The 17,090-nt window shown below is 38.1% G+C and overlaps 2 protein-coding genes across 12 annotated transcripts in view; one reads left to right on the plus strand and one right to left on the minus strand.

Moving 5' to 3' along the window:
• The window catches only part of TRIM37 (tripartite motif containing 37), a 371,934-nt gene that overhangs the window by 326,082 nt on the left and 28,762 nt on the right, over positions 1–17,090 (minus strand). The window contains exon 3 of one of the 10 annotated variants that reach the window (XM_077164949.1): positions 1,741–1,823. The exons of the other annotated variants lie outside the window; for them this stretch is intronic. The gene's annotated coding sequence lies outside the window, so the exon portion shown is untranslated. The remainder of the gene's footprint in view (positions 1–1,740; positions 1,824–17,090) is intronic. 10 annotated transcript variants of the gene reach the window in all.
• PRR11 (proline rich 11) overlaps positions 1–17,090 on the plus strand; it is a 35,024-nt gene that overhangs the window by 14,869 nt on the left and 3,065 nt on the right. The window contains exons 2-10 of one of the 2 annotated variants that reach the window (XM_077164969.1): positions 3,864–4,023; positions 5,797–5,932; positions 8,404–8,554; positions 10,869–10,991; positions 12,696–12,941; positions 13,876–13,974; positions 14,738–14,850; positions 15,826–15,885; positions 15,974–16,070. In XM_077164969.1, coding sequence (XP_077021084.1) covers positions 5,802–5,932; positions 8,404–8,554; positions 10,869–10,991; positions 12,696–12,941; positions 13,876–13,974; positions 14,738–14,850; positions 15,826–15,885; positions 15,974–16,070 — 1,020 coding nt within the window. In that variant the 5' untranslated portion in view covers positions 3,864–4,023; positions 5,797–5,801. Of the gene's footprint in view, positions 1–3,863; positions 4,024–4,063; positions 4,329–5,796; positions 5,933–8,403; positions 8,555–10,868; positions 10,992–12,695; positions 12,942–13,875; positions 13,975–14,737; positions 14,851–15,825; positions 15,886–15,973; positions 16,071–17,090 lie in introns of those variants that run through there. The other variant, XM_077164970.1, reaches the window with a different exon arrangement.

Here is a 17,090-nt window from a genome sequence, read left to right on the forward strand (position 1 = left end):
CAAGCGGACTTAGGTATACTACCACATACATCAACAGTGGGCACAGAGACAGCCACCTCAGGAGGATCAGCAGGGAGGGGCAAGAGTTATTATTCCACAAAGAAAGTAGTCTCAGGATACCATGCATTTCTACACTTAAGGGGCTGTTGTTAAAAATGCTGCACTGTATCAGATAAGCTTTCCATTTCATTAATGTGCTCAATTGTGCACTGCCAGAGTGAGGCTTAATGACAGGATCCTGTATCCACCCTGTAGGGAGATGGCTGTTCTTAATTGCACAGGGCATTTCTGAGTTAGTCCTTCCACTTGCAGCAAGGCATTCCAGGCAGTACACAGTTGTCTTCCTAAGGGACTGTATTGCAGTTCAGCTCTTTTAATTCACTTTGTCTGCTGCCTTTGCCACAAGCCCCACCCAAAGCCAGTGGTGGTATTGGCCATATCTAATTCACAAGGCATATCTGTGTTCACCCCCCCATAAAGTTTGAACCAGTGTGATGGCCCATCTAGCTTTTTCAAAAGCAGCCTGCTGGAAGGTATCCCATTCCCAGAGATAATATTTCCTAATCAAAATATATGCAAGTTTTAACATTTGGGCTGAGCGAGGAACAAAAGTTTTCCAGTATCCCAACAGTTCCAGCAAAGCCATTAGTTGTTTTGATGTGTGTGGCATAGGAAAACATTGTGCCTTAACAATTACTACAAAAGGAATAAATTTTGGGTGATGTGATGGTGGCTTAATGGCAGAATTCTCGCCTGCCATGCCAGAGACCTGGGTTTGATTCCTGGTGCCTGTCCATGCAAAAAAAAAAGAGGAATAAATTTTGCCTTTCCCAACTGTACAATACCCAAGAATTTGACAGAGTGGCCAAGGCATTGCAGTCTACGATGATCAATTGTCCATCCCCAGCTGTTAAGATAAAATAGCAATGAGCCTGAGAGGTTTTCTTTTAGGTCTGGAAGAGAGTTACTGGTTCATATGACATCGTCAATATATTGAAATAGAGTTATAATTTTCCATTTAGCCAAATCCTTTGCTACAAAGCCATGGCAGATGGCCAGGCTATGTAAATAGCTCATAGAAGCATGATGAAAATCCTATGTTCTCCTTCCCAGGTGAGGGCAAAAACGGGTTGACTGGTCCTATTTAAAAGAATATTAAAGCCTTGTAGTAAAGTGGCAACCTTTGAAAACGTGGCATACAAAGGTGGCATCACTCCACTCTTTGACTCTCAAACTTCTTCTTTTCTTCTGTTCATCATCAGATAAAGAATCTACAGGATCCCAAGCCTTTGGATCCCAGCCAGGGAGAGTCAGAATACATCTCATGTGCCCCTTGGGCAGTCTACGCCCTCTTACTCTACCATTCTGGCGTGCTAATATTTCTAAACTCTTATCTATAAGGCATAGCCTCTCATTCAATGTGTTCTCCAAATATGCTGATTTCTCTGTCTTTCTGAAACAGTCCACTGCAACAGCCCCCATGGATTGCAGATTTCTCTGTCTTCCTCAAGACAGCCTGCCTTAGCTGGCCACACTGCACACAATGGCCAATCAACTGAAGCACAGTCAAGCAAATGGGTGACCCCACCAAAGAAGCAGGCCACCCCAGGATTATACCCCCAGAGTCCCTCTTCCCCAGACCCATGATCTCTCTGGCCAGCAGCTCTTTGGTTTCCTGGCTGGCTCGCCAAATGTTCCAGCCCAGCCCAACCCCAAAGAACATGCTAGTCAGAAGATTACCTATGAGTTTAATTAGGGGCTTACAGACCGGAGTCCAGTCTTCCCAATGGTGGCCTCTTGGGAGATGAAAGTCTGTTCTCCACCTATAGCCAAGAGAAAAAAAAAAGAAAGAGCCATGCCCAGGGAACAGCTTATAAAGTTTAACAGTCTCACGAAATTTGGTTACAAGAGAGTTTCAGTAGACTGTCATGATATTTGGTTATTAGCAGAGAGGGGTTTTATATTCTTTGACCTTTAACATCTGTCCCCAGTCATATAGGCAGCTGTATGCAGTGACTTGCTCTCAAAATGGAGGTGGGGACGGGCCTGGTCTTCAGTTCCCATTCTTTGTCTTTATGGGTTTATCCTTTCTTATTCCCTTATGGCCTTTTTCATGATGTTTCAGAAGGGAGCGGAGCAGTAGTATTATAAAAGATAATAAAATATACAGTACTCTTTATTTAAAATTCCTTTTAACTAATTGATTGTCACAGAATGCTATTGTTGAGTCTTGCAAAATGCTTGTATCCATAGCCAACCTATGGTTGCAATTTATGAATAAGTGTAGTACTGATATGAATGTTGGTTGATATTTTTGTTTACTCTGTGGAGTAAGATGAAATTGAAATTACAGAGACATGTTGGAACTTCACTTCAGTGATATAAGCAGCTACTTTACTGAATCAGATGATAGTTTTTGGATACTGGAAGAATATTTCCTCAATTACATTGCTAATCACAATGTAATGACTACAGACAAAACATACTTGTAAGTTTAATCTGAATTATTAACATCTTCCTCATCACTTTCTTAAGTGACCAAACTAATAAACTGAACACAAATTTGTGATAGGTTTCTCAACCAGGAGGGAGGAGAAGGGACCAAAACTCAATTAAAGGAGCTTTAGTGTAAGGCTATATACACAGGTGGGCTGACATTTAAGATGACAACAGCAGCGAGCAGGGGAAGACGTACAGCTTATATAGGATGGTTGGTGGGAAATAGGGAAAGGGAGGTGGTGGGTTTTCTTTGTCTAGCTTAGGAGCGGGAAATTGATAGGTGTTCATTTGTCAGTTTAGAAGTGGGGGGAGGGGGGTTGAGGGGACTAAGTTGGGAGTTGGCAACTCTTCATTGGTGGGGTTTAAAAGTTAACTGCCACTGTAGTCATACAGGGTTGTAACTGCCGGAGGGCAGATGTTGTATAAGGGGTGTTTATCACAAGATTGTAGCTGTTGGGAGCTGTAACTGCCATGTTGAATAAGGGAAGTTAAAGCAAGAATGCAGCTGTGAGATGGGGATGCAAGGACACTCATGGGGCTGCCCTGTGGGTTGGGCAAGTTTGGTTTTGCAAGGGGCCTCATGGAAGTTATGTGTGGGGGAAGTTTCCTGGAATGCTTGCTAAGGGTCGGTTACTTCAAGGGAGAAGGGGTTCTGCCTAACAATTTGTAGTTTTACAATTTCCATAGTATAAATAATCCTACCATGGCCAATATCAGGCTTCCAATGTAAAGTCACCGAATGTGGAGTTGGGAAGAGATGAGTCGTAATACACCACCTATACTATTTCCACAGTACTGATACAATAATATAAATAACCTCAAAAGCATAAATAATAGTAAAATAACCTAAAATGAATAGGAGTGATGAGTTTTGAATACTTATTACCTTTTTTAAAAATGTAATTTAGTTAATTGTACATTTATGTAATTTAATTTTACTGGTGGCTGTGTTGAACTGGCTCACACAGTTTCCTAAAATATGTGACTGTTGGTGCCAACTCCAGCACACTATAGTTGCAACAAAGATATAGTCAATCCACCAAGTTTAATTAGAAGGTCCATTTCCTTTTAAAATTTTATTTTCATACTTTCATTGGTGAGTATAGGGAAAAGAGGCAGAGGCTGGTTCCCAAGGTCAATTTGATCCCCATAAAAGACACCAGAAGAGGAGAAGGAAAATAAGGGGAGGCTGTGAATAAACAGATGGAGGACAAGGAGGTGGAGTGTAATGTGGAAGTCTCAAATTCCTGGAATCCCAATCAGTTAAATGGGCTCTGGGTAGAAACTTCAGTGATATTTCTTCATACAATGTCTTGAGCATGGATTTGAAGAGCTTTAACCTTTTTTTTTTTTTTTTTAAACAGGCAATCACAAGACTGCTACATCCTGGGATGCTGTCCTAAGTCTCTTTATTCAGAATATTTTATTTTTAAGTAAAAAAAAAAAATCAACCTTTTAGACATCCCTTGTCTAAACCAAGAAGAAAAAGTGATTGCAACAAGAAGAAAAAGTGATATACTAAAGGTGAAATCACTCACTTTTTTTTGGTGTATCTCTCAGGTCTCTAAGAACAGTTAAGAATGCTCTGTTAATATGGGATTTGGCAATGAGTCCAATAAGATGCTATGCATAGCCTTCACTCCCTCAAAGACTGTTGATACACATGCACTGTCCCCCATTGCCATTAGGGGTGCCCTCTGCAAGTTCACCACTTTTGGAACCAAACCACTTTACAGTTTTTATAACCCCCAGCGGGGTTGGAGGAGGTTCTTCAGTCATCAGAATCTGAGAGCTGAGCAAGTATAGAGCTGCATACTAAGTGCTGGAAGGTTAGTGAGTGAACAAAAGCAGAATGAATGTGTATTTTGAAGGCAGATTGTTCCTATTCAAATGTAAGTTTGATGGGAAGGAGGCCCAGCAGAAGCCCAGGCGTGGAGACCATGGCAGTTCTGCTACTTGAATAACAACAAAAAGCTTTGTTCTCAGGTAGCAAAACCAGCAAAGCCCTTTTAGGACTCCAGATCAAACCAGACTTAATTTTCTTCAGAAAAGGACCTAAATTAAAAGACATAATGTTTTAAAGTGCTTTAAAATAAGTGTTTTGACACACCTATGTCTTAGATTGGAGTAATTATTTCATTATATATTACTTATTTACTAGGACACCACGGTGTATTAGAAGGAACGTGGTCTTTAGAGATTTTATAAATTTGGATTTAATGCCTTCCTTCTTGCATTACTTCGCGCAGATCATCTAACCGTTCTAAGTCTCAATTTATTCTTATGTAAAATTGCGAATAAAAATCCTTACCAGGGGGATAATACTTTGTAGGATGTTAACGGTTAACGGAGGAAAAGGTATGTGAAGGTATCTAAAAGTAAACAGGCATTCAATAATTGGCCAATTTTGGTTTTCCCTCCCACAGCCAACTTTATTCACCACAGAGGATGCTCAGTAAATGCTACTGGCAAAGAAACTTATTTCCTTTTAATAGATGATCATAACCCACCTATAGCCACATTCTCTGTTTTATAGAAAGCTAAATTAATTTAACTTTGTAAAGGGAAGCAACACAAATGAAACAAAATTAGGGTGACGTAATGCTAAGGCCAAAGTCTCTCTAGATATAATTTAAATATGGATTTCAGTTTTCCTCCATTTAGGGAACTTGTGGTTTGCTTATAGACCTATATCTTAACAGAGGTGGGGTTACAAGGGTGTGTTCACTTTGTGATAATGTAGCGCGAAAACCGGGATTGAGGCTGCAGGCCTCCAGGAACGTTCCGCGAAACTAGAGCAGGCTGAGACTAAGGGACTACAGTTTCGGAAGCAAGTGATTTATTAGCTTGTGCGCATGGGGCCCAGCCGAGTCACCTCAAAAGTCTGAGCCCCGAACAAAAGGCAACCTTAGCTTATATAGACTGTACAATATGTTAAAGACAAGGTAAACCATTGGCGGATTTAAGTTGAGAATGGCCCAGGGCTTATAGACTGTACAACATGTTAAAGACAAAGTAAACAATTGGCTTCGTGGAGTTGAGAATGGCCCAGGGCCTATAGACTGTTGAGGGGCCCCCACCCCAGGAATATCTTATCTTGCCTATGTGCATTTTCACCAGTTCCTGAAGACTACGGGAGGGGGTTTGGAATTTTCCACAGAGAGCACAGCTAAATCAGAAGGAGGGGGAGGCCAGCCTGCTACAATAATTCATTTAACTATACATTTATGATTTGTGCACAATTCTGTATGTACATATTATTCTTAAATTAAAATGTTTCAAACATCGTTTCTACAGAAATCATGCCCAAATTCAAACAACAAAGAAGAAAGCAAAAAGCCAAAGCCAAACGATTATTCAAGAAAAGAGAAGCTTCTCGCTTACAGCCCAAGATCATTAGCCATCCTCCTCCACCACCACCCTCACCAGAAAGGTAGGACATCATGCAGAAGAGAGAAAATATTATACAGGAGACCCAGTTAAATTCCACATTCCGATAAACAACAAATACTTTCTTTAGTTTAAGTATGTCCCATGAAATATTTGGAATGTGCTTATACTAAAAAAATATTGTTTATCTGAAATTCACATTTAAGTGGGTATCCTGTATTTTATGTGACAACCCTAGTTGTGTTTGAGATGCACAAGTGACTCTATTTTCCTTTCCTGGTCAATTTAAATTCTATGAATCTGGTAACTAGTGATGAAAGATGGGGCATAGAACTAGAATTTAAATCTTAGTTTTAGTAAAACTATGGTTTAGCCCATTATTCTCTAAAACTCATAGTTGTCGAAAGTTCATAACCACTCTCAGGTGGAGACTTTCACAATAATCTGTACTTTATATACTTTTTTGTTGCTATAGCTGTTTTTACAAAATAATTTTTTTAAAAACAGGTCCTCAAAAAACAGAAACCATGCTGACATCCTTGATTCCTTTGTATCTTTCTTAGATTATTGTAAAAATGCCTAACTAGTCTTTCTATATCTGCCCTTGTCCCCTCTGTAGTGTATTCTCAATGCAGCACCCAAAATGACACTGCTAAAATCATGTCATGTCATGTAACTCCTCTGGGTTAAAAGAAACACGTTTTCATGCAGTTTAGGATACCACAGCTTTATTGAACAATTCATCAATTGGGCAGCCTATTATTCTGAATGTAGAAGGGATCTCAGCCAAGGGAGTGAAAAGGGGAAGTTTATAAAGGTGAACATGGAAGCAAGCAAGGACATGTTCTGATTAGCTGGCATTAAATTTCCATTTTACATAGGGAGGGTCTTACAGTGTAGGGAGCAACTATGCATTGGTTAGGATGATAAATCCAATCTGCTAAACTCTTTCTCCTGGACCAAAACTGGTTTATCAACAGGTGTTGCTTACCTGCAGTTCTGTAGGGTGCATTCCATTGTTCCATTTTCACAGAAAACCCTTGCAGGTGAATTGTTCTTGTCTTCCTCAAAATCCTTTCTCAGAAAGTGGTCCCTCATGGCAACACCCAAGGCAGACAGCTCTTATTTTACATCTGCTTCAAACTTTCCAATGTCTTCCTATCTCACTTAGAGTAATGAAGTCCTTAGTGAGAGCCACAAGATCCTTCATGGCCACCCATCCCCCTCAGTGTCTCTACCTTAATCTTTTAGTCTCCTCGCTATTCCTCAATGCTCTAGGCTCTAGGCATTCTTCCACTTCAGGACTTTTCGCTTTCTATTTCCCTCTGTCTGAAATACTCTTCCCCCAGTGTTCTAGTTTGCTAGCTGCTGGAATACAATATACCAGAAATGGAATGGCTTTTAAAAAGGGGAATTTAATGAGTTGCTAGTTTACAGTTCTAAGGCTGAGAAAATGTCCCAATTAAAACAAGTCTATAGAAATGTCCAATCTAAGACATCCATCCAGGGTCTAAGACATCCATCCAGGGAAAGATACCTTGGTTCAAGAAGGCCGATGAAGTTCAGGGTTTCTCTTCTCAAGTGAGAAGGCACACGGTGAACACAGTCAGGGCTTCTCTCTTGGCTGGAAGGGCACATGGTGAACACGGTGTCATCTGCTAGCTTTGTCTCCTGGCTTCCTGTTTCATGAAGCTCCCCGGGAGGCACTCTCCCCCTTCATCTCCAAAGGCCGCTGGCTGGTGGACTGCCTCATGGTGCTGCTCTCTCTGAATCTCTCTTCTCCAAAATATTTCCTCTTTTATAGGACTTCAGAAACTAATCAAGACCCACGCAAATGGGTGGAGACATGTCATCCCCTAATCCAGTTTAACAACCATTCTTGACTAAATCACATCATCCAGGGAGATGATCTCATTATAGTTTCAAATATACAGTATGAATAGGGATTATTCTACCTTAATGAAATGGGATTTATATTAAAACATGGCTTTTCTTAGGGGGCACACTTCCTTTCAAACCAGCACACCCAGATTTTGCATCACAAGCTTTCTTACTTCCTTTACGTTTTTTCTCAAATGTCATCTTCTCCGTGAGACTTTCCATGGCTACCCTATCTAAAATTTTACCCTCCCCCAAAATTTCACATTCACCCTTCCCTGTGTGTGTGTTTTTTTCACTAACATACCGTATATGTTACATTTTTTATATTTTTATGTATGTTATTTTTTTGTTTGTTTACTTTTGTCCGTTACCCCACGAAACTGTAAATTCCATGAAGCCAGGATTTTTGCCTCCTTTGTTCATCACTGATCCCCTGTTGCCTAGAATATAGTAGGTACTGAATAAACATTTGTTGAATCAATGAATCCCTGAATAGAGAATTGAATGAAGAATTTGCCTTTAGGGAGTGTCTACTCCTGAGTTGTAGTATATAAAAGCAACTCCTTGTTTACTTTAGAGGCTATTATTCCAACTCAGGGGGGTTTGATTTGTTTGGTTTTGTTTTCGATACAGAGTAGTTATTCCTACAACAGATATGCCCCATACTAGAAGCTGGCTAAGATCAACCTGTGGCTTCAAACTTCCCAATATCAAAGTTGCAGTAAAACTTTGGACAAACAGAGCATGGTCTATATACATATGGTGCCAGAACCGCATAGCCCAGGTATGTTTTGTTGTTGTTTTTTTGTTTAATGACAAAAAATAGATTTACAGAAAAATCATGCAGCAAATACAGAGTTCCTATATACGATTCCTATTACGCATTGGTGTGGTACATTTGCTATACTTGATGAAAGAATATTATTATAATTGTACTATTGTGTTCCCTGTTTGTGTTGTACAGTCCTATATTTTTGCTTTTCTTTTAAATTCTAGTAACATGTATACAACCTAAAATTTTCCCTTTTAACCACATTCAAATATATAATTCAGTGCTAATTACATTCATAATATTATGCTACCATCACTACCACCCATTACCAAAACTTTTCTATCACCCCCAAAAAGAAACAATTTTAGCATTAACTCCCCATTCTCTACTCCCACTGGCCCCTGGTAAGCCATTTTAAAGTTTCTGACTCTATGATTTTGCTTATTCTAATTATTTTATATCAGTGAGCTCAAATAATATTGGTCCTTTTGCACCTGGCTTATTTTACTCAACATGATGCCTTAAAAGTTAATCCATACCATCGCATGTATCAGAACTTCATTCCTTTTTAGGGTTGAATAATATTGCATTGTGTGCATATACCATACATCATTTATTCATTCATCAGTTGATGGATACTTGTGTTACTTCCATCTTTAGGCAATTGTGAGTGCCTCTGTGAACATCAGTGTGCAAATATCTATATGAGTCCCTGCTTTCAATTATTTGGGTACATGCCTAGAAGTGTGATTGCTGAGTCATGTAGTAATTCTATACTTAACTTTCAGAGGAATCACCAAACTGTTTTCCACAGCAGATGCACCGTTTTATATTCCCACCAACAATGAACAAGTGTTCCTATTTTTCCACATTTTCTTCAGCATTTGTTATTTTCCATTTTTTAAATAGTAATCATTCTACTAAGTATGAAGTGGTTGCTCACTGTGGTTTCAATTTACATTTTCCTAGTGGCTATTGATATTGAGCATCAGTTCATGCTATTTGGCCATTTCTACATCTTTTTTGGAGAAATGTCTATTCAAGTCTTTTGCCTGCTTTTAGTGCATTTTGTCTTTTTATTGTTGAGTTGTAGGGTTTTTAATATATTCTGCATATGAAATCCTTATCAGATATGGTGTCCAAATATTTTCTCCCATTCTTTTTATGGGTTGTCTATTTACTTGCATGACAAAATTTTACAAAAGGTTGTCTTTTTAAACTTGCATGACAAAATCCTTTGATGCACAAAAGGTTTTACTTTGCTGACCAAGTCCTATTTGTCCATATTTTCTTTTGTTATTCATGCTTTGGGTGTAAAGTCTAAGAAATCATTGCCTGACACAAGGTCCTGAAGATGCTTCCTTATATTTTCTTCTAGGAATTTTATAGTTCTGATTCTTAAATTTAGGTCTTTGATCCATTTTGAGTTCATTTTTGCATATGGAGTGAGGTAGGGGTCCACCTTCATTCTTTTGCATATGGACATCCAGTTTTTCCTGCACCATTTAACTCTCACTTTGATTACATTGTTTTTGGAATGTTTTTGTACCAATACCATGCTATTTTGATTACTGTAGCTCTGTAATTTTTTTTTTTTGAGTGCATGGTCTGGGAATTGAACTCAGGTTTCCTGTATGGATGGCAAACATTCTACCACTAAACCAACCATGCACCCTGCTCTGTAATAACTTTTAAGATCAGGAAATATGAGTCCTTCACTTTAGTTCTTTTTTTTCAACATGGTTTTGGCTATTCAGGGGCCCTTACCCTTCCATATTAATTTGATAATTCACTTTTCCTTTTCTGCAAAGACTTCTTTTTGGAATTCTTTTGGAATTCTGATTGGAATTGTATTGAGTCTGCAAATGGCTTTGGGTAGAATTAACATCTTAGCAATATTTAGTCTTCTAATCCATGAACATGGAATATCCTTCCCTTTATTTAGGTCTTCTTTGATTTCTTTTAGCAATTATTTATAGTTTTCTGTGTACAAGTCCTTAACATCCTCAGTTAGAGTTATTCCTAGATATTTGTTTCTTTTAGTAGCTATTTTACATGGAATTTTTTCTCAATTTCCTCTTCAGATTGTCCCGGTATGATTTTGATATACTTATTTTTAGCACTATGTTTTCTCTAGACACTTCATGTGTGTATTCACATGTGTGTATGTTCAGGTCACACAATATACAGGCTAAGCTCAGATAAGATGAAATTATGGGTTCATATCTGCATTTGGTTCTATAAAACATACATCTACTCAACATTTGCTTTCTTGTCCTTATTATATTGCTCATAGGATTCAAGCTTGTTTATCTTTGAATTTCAGAGCTTAGAGGTATTGAAAAACACCATCTTTCCATCCTGTATCTGCCACCAAGAACTTCACAGTCTAAAACAACAATTTTCCATTTTAGAAAATGAATTCTGCAAGCTCCAGGAAGTACTGAAGGTTGGTATAGTCAAATGAAAAGCAAATCTAGACGTTGGTAAGGAGAGACTTATTGGAATAGTTTTATTCAAAAAGACTATTGTGGAGGAAGGGAAACTACTGCAATAGGGAGAATGCTCTGGGCATAAGATCTATAAGCATCTCAAAGGTCAGGCAGAAAGAACTTTTATTTTATAGGGAAGGTAAGTAAGTGTTGAGAAAGCATGGAAAACAGGTGCTTTCTTACACTGTTGAGAAGAGTATAAATTGATAAAACTTCTGTGCATTACAATTAGGTGATATCTAATCAAAATTAAAAATACATAGATCCATTGATCTAACCAAGTTTTATACATATATAAAAAGTTATTGCTATGGAATTTGAAATAGCAAAAAATTGTGAAAAAACTACACATCAAACAATTAATTGGATTAATTAAATTATAATCTGTACATGCAGTAGAATACAATGTAGCTGTTAAGTAAAGTGGTTCCATATGTACTGATAAATTATGAGTTCAAGAATACTGACTTGCAGGCTGTACTTCCCAGGCTCTCGGTCACCTGGCTGCCAATTGGGCTGGGCTAATGGGAGACACTGATGAGAGATTAGAGGAAAGGAGAAGTTGTGTCTCCTCTTCCTTGTCTCCTTTAGGCAATTTCTCCAGCATTGGTTGTTGTGGCCTCCCTGGGTACAGGTCTCACTAAACAAGTCCTCCAGGTTTCTTGATTCTCTGGATAAACTCAGCTTCAGATAGCTGATTACACTGGCTTCTTCCCTTTGTGCCTCTAGCTTCTGGACATTAGTAGTTTGCAACTGCTGCTAATCTCTGGGTTGCCTCACTGTATGCTTCTCAGCTCTCCTATTAGCAGTGTACCCGATTCCTTACATTACACTCCCCCTGTTTTAAATACTCAAAGTGGTTTCCATTTTCCTGGCCCATACAGGAAAGAAAAAACAACAAATATCCACTTTTTTCCCAAACTCCTCCCGTAAGCACGGTCCCTATTTTCTGTCTAAAATGCAAAGATTCAAGTTTGTGCTCATTGGCTTGAAGAGAAGCTTCCGGGATTCCAACCATGCTCCCAGAATTTGTACTTCAAGATGAACAAAGCAAAGGAAGAAAAGACAAATCACCTAATTTCTCTGGGTCTTAGCTTTCTTATCTATATTAGGTTTGATACCATCTTACTTTAAAGGGTCATGTTCCAATCCTTGGCTTCATATCAGTTCCTTGACTGTATCAGGTTCTTTGATGTATTAAGTAATTTTCCCTCTGCCAGGAATTCCCCAGTCCTCATCTCCCTTAACTTAAATCCCAATTCCTTGAGATCATGACTAAATATCACTCCCAATATCAGGCTGAGACCTTTAGCTGTTTACACTGACAACACACTGCATTGCTTTTTTTTTCTGTTTTGAGTGTTTGTGTGTATGTTTAACGTCTGTCTTCTCTCATCAGACTGTAAGCTCCATGCAGTGACAGACAGGGCTCACATTGTACCCACATTGCTTGGCACATAGCAAATACTCTGCAAACATTTGAATGAATGAATGAATGAATGAATGTGAGTGAGTGAATGGATTTGTGGTAATTAAATGAGAAAATATGATGAAGTACATGGTACACTGAGAAGACATGATACCTATTATTTTGATTATTCTCAGCTGCAAGAATGAAATTAACCTGTTATTTATTTGCCAAATGTACTGTTTTCTTCCAGACCTTCTCAGAAAATTCTTGCCCAAGCTGTGGTCAAACATGTCAACTGAGTGGTAAATTTACAAATGTGCCGGCTTGTGTTCTAACCACCCAAACTGCACTTCCTCCCACACTGCCACGGATAGCTAGCCATCTTCCTCCTCTTCCACCTCCACCGCCTCCCCCTCCACCTCCTCCTCTACCTCCTCCTGCACCACCAATAGCACCTTTACTGCTCAGAAAAGTGGATCACACTAAAGCACTTCAGGTAGGAAACAATGTAGTAATGATGTGTTTTGGTAGCATGCAATATAGAGTAAGCTCAGGTGGCCTTTTTAAGGCTACATTAAGAGGTTTGACAGGAGGGCTACATTTTTTTTTATGCCATATCTTAGTTATCTATAAAGACTTATCCCCTGGGAACTCATAAAAGCCAGATTTAGAAATGAAAGTGATGTATTATTATTTTTCTTGGGGATAAATGAATCAAACCCAGTAGAGTGGAAGATTCTTATTGGCTTCTCAGCATATCCTTTTTCCAAAAGGAAAACCTCCCTGGGAAACCAAATTAAAAACAGAAGGTTACTTAGTGAGTGAAGTCAGAATACCTTTCTGAAGTTATTCTAAAGTTTAATGTCATTAGGCTGGAGAACCAGTCTCCATTACAGTCACTTGTCTGCTGAAGGGACAAGATAATTGTGACTTACTAAGGTAGACATGGCCTTCTTTAAACATCTGCTTGATTTTCATTCAGATATATTTGGTTTAAAGTAGCTGAGTTAAATCCAGAGCCTATTGTTTTAACTGTCCTAATTATACCACTCTGACTATACATTCTTGCTCTGTGGGAGCTAGCATCACTCTTCTAGGTAATTTAGGCAAAACCTCACTTTCATCTGAGTAACTCCTTCAAACACTGCCTTATTATAATGATGCCAGGAGTAGATGCATGGTTGCAGGGAATTAGTTCATTTATTATTTACTATCAAAGCCTTAAAGTTTGATGAATACCTTTCAAGAACATCAGCATCTTGGGTACTAAAGATAGCATTATTCTTGGTTATGTGGGAAGAATTTAATACATTCCTAGGATAAATAAGAATGCACACTGTTATTTGAGTTTTTAAAAACTAGATTGGGATTTACATTTGACTAGATGCCCTGATTCCAATTTGAATTCTAACTTGTCTGTGTATTTTAAGGCTGAGCCTTTAAAAAAAGACATACCCATGCAGATAACAGTTAAAGATCTACTGACTGTGAAATTAAAGAAGACACAGAGTTTTGATGAAAAGAAGAAGGTAAGGCATTGACCATGTACACGGTCTTTCAGCTTTTAACCTTATAGCAAATAAGCAAGGGCCTTATGTATAGAACTCACTCCAAGAAAAGTATTTGATGTTTTATTTTAGTAGTTTTGGGTCTCTTCAACGAAATGTGTAGATGCCACTGAAGAGGTAGAGACATACTTTGAAGCTCTAGAATAAAAATTGAGTAGGTAGTAAATATGTCTTACACATACTCAGCACTCAAATATCTATTGCTTCAGCATGCTTTTTTTTTAAAGTTTTTATTTTGAGATAATTCAAAGTTACAAGACAGTTGCAAAATTAACACAAAACCAATACAGAGAACTCCAATACTTCCCCTACCCAGAAATACAAACTTTTAACATTTTGCCACATTTGCTATATCATTCTTTCTATCTTTCTCTGTTTCCTAAACATTTGAAAGTAGGTTGAATACATCGTGTTCCCCCTGAATACTTAATACTTCCATGTATATTTCATAAGAACAAGGATATTTATTTATGTAACCTCAGTAAGCACAGTTATCAGATTCAAGAAATTTAACATTGATATAAAGCATAAGGTCTGTGTTCCATTTTTTGCAATTGTCCCAATAATGTCCTTTTGGGGCATTTTTTCCTCAGTTATTAGGTTTAGTCCAGGATCATATACTGTGTTTGTCATCATCTCTTTCGTCTCTTTTTTTCCAGCATCCTTAAGTTTGGAATGATATTTAAAAATGTATTTTTAATAATGTTTTATTTTGCAATTAAAGCTTGTACCATCACCGAAGGCACCAAATCCTCTAGTTACCATCTCTGATCTACAACGTGTTACCTTGAAACCTAACTCCAAAGTGTTATCAGCTCGAGTTACAAATGTCTTAATGTAAGGCACGGCACCATATTATGCTCTACTGCTATTTAAAAAAATAAAGTTTTGCCTAGTTATGACTTTAAGGTTATATATATTGTATATTGTAGAAAATCTGAAATCTAGAGAAAATAAAAATCATCAAAATAATCCTATCATTAGAGATAACCACTTAACAAATTGTCATTTAGCATTCTAACTTTTTCCTAGCTGTATACTCCATTGCATCTATTTCAAGGCACTATCTATTATAAGATACACTATTGACTTAATAATAGATTTGGGGGTAAGAGAAATACTATCAAGAATTTTTTTTAAATCCTAATTTAAAAAAATAATAAAATATGAAATTAGCATGCCTTGGAATAAAAAAATTATGGGAAATGGTGTGTATGTGTGAGTGTGTAATGATATTGTAGATACTTATGAGTTTTCCCCGTTTAATGTGTCATAAAGTTTTTCTCATGTTATTAAAAATTATTTTAAAACATCATTTTGACTTCTTCAATATATGTAGTCTATTGTTGTAAATTTAGTAACATTTTACAACAACCTGTTTACATCTCAACCTGTTTGAGATGTTGAGATGTTTAGGGTCATGAATTTTTATTTCTGTAACTCTTCAATGAACATTCTTGTCAATCATCTGTGTGTATAGCTGAGTTTTTCCCTAGAGTGGACTCTTACACATGTAATTACTAGGTCAAGAAGTATTAGTTATTAGTTATTATACATTTTATATTCCCATCAGCATCTTCACATACATATATGTTTTGTTTTGTTTTTTGGTGCATGGGCTGGGAATCAAACCTGGGTCTCCTGCATGGCAGGCGAGAATTCTACCACAACTACCTATGCACCCCTCTTCTGCTATTTTTAATGTAATGAATAGAACTACTTTCTAGGAAGTTCCCTGTAGAAGTGACTGTTTTCTCAGGGAAAAGTGACAAAATCTGGCAGGCTCTAATTCTCATATCTTTACTTTCTCAGTACCCCTGGTAAAAGCCAGATAGATTTGCGGAGACTACTTAGAAAAGTCAACGTAGAGAGGTAACATACTCTATTATCCGTATGCTTTCTGATACATTTGAAAAGTTGGCACAAAACACAGCTACTAATGTTTTCGATGCCTTTGCAGGAGCCCAGGTGGAACCCCTCTTACCAATAAAGAAAATATGGAAACAGGTACTGGACTGACCCCAGTAATGACCCAAGCGTTAAGGAGAAAGTTCCAGGTAAGCCTTTAGAAGTGATGGTTTGCTTCCTTTACTTCACAATCATTTATTTGAAATCATAATCTAAAGCAGATTTCTTAATAATAGTAATACTTTTTCAAAGTGCCTGTATACTTTGTTAAATGCTTTCATAATTTAGGCTATATAAATTTTTATGAATAGCTCAGATTGTCATCTCCACTTTAACAAAGAATGTTTGACTTATTAATTCTTTTAATGGGTATTTATTAAGCATATGCCGGATACTGTGGTAGAGGATCAGGGATGCTGTGCTAAGGAAAAGCAGACGCAGATCCACTGTTTTAGAGCTTTCAGTCTAGTGAAGAAGACAGACATTGATCAGGTATTTGTATAACCTCACACTGCAGTGAGTGCTGTGAAGGAAAGGAGCAAGGTTCTGTGGGAACTTGACCTAGCCTGGATGGTCTAGGAAGGATTCCCTTCAGAAGTGATGGTACTTGAGGTAAGAGGTGAAAGATGAATAGGCATTAACTGGGAAGTGGGGTGTAGATGTAGGCCCACCATAGATGTCAGGGAGTAGAAAGTTCTAGGAAAAAGAACATGTGCAAGAGTCCCATTGTGGGACCCCTATAGGGTCTTGGCCTATCCTGGCAACTATACAGCAGCCAGTGAGGTTGTAACTTAGAGAGTGAGCCTGATACTGAAAGGCAAGGATAGAGATGTAGATAGCAGTGAGACCCTGCAGGGCCTGTAGGAAAAGGTCTTGGCAGCTTTCTTCTTTGTGGATTGCATGTATGATCCACACACCAAAATCCAGTGTTTCAGTTGGTTCTGGTATGATTTCTTCTGAACTTTCAGTCATCTTCCTGATGGCTTCAAGCATCAGACCAGCACCTCTGCTAGACTTCTGACACAGAGGGCTGCTGACTTCTTTGGCAATGAAGCTTACATTCTCTTTTCCCTCTGGTAGCAGAAGGAACACCGCAGCCTCTACCATTTATTCACTGTCCCCATGATGGTCTACTATACCAACATTGTCCACCCTGACAGTTTGGTTTT

The sequence above is a fragment of the Tamandua tetradactyla genome, chromosome 6, assembly GCF_023851605.1.
Source record: "Tamandua tetradactyla isolate mTamTet1 chromosome 6, mTamTet1.pri, whole genome shotgun sequence".
NCBI lineage: Eukaryota > Metazoa > Chordata > Mammalia > Pilosa > Myrmecophagidae > Tamandua > Tamandua tetradactyla.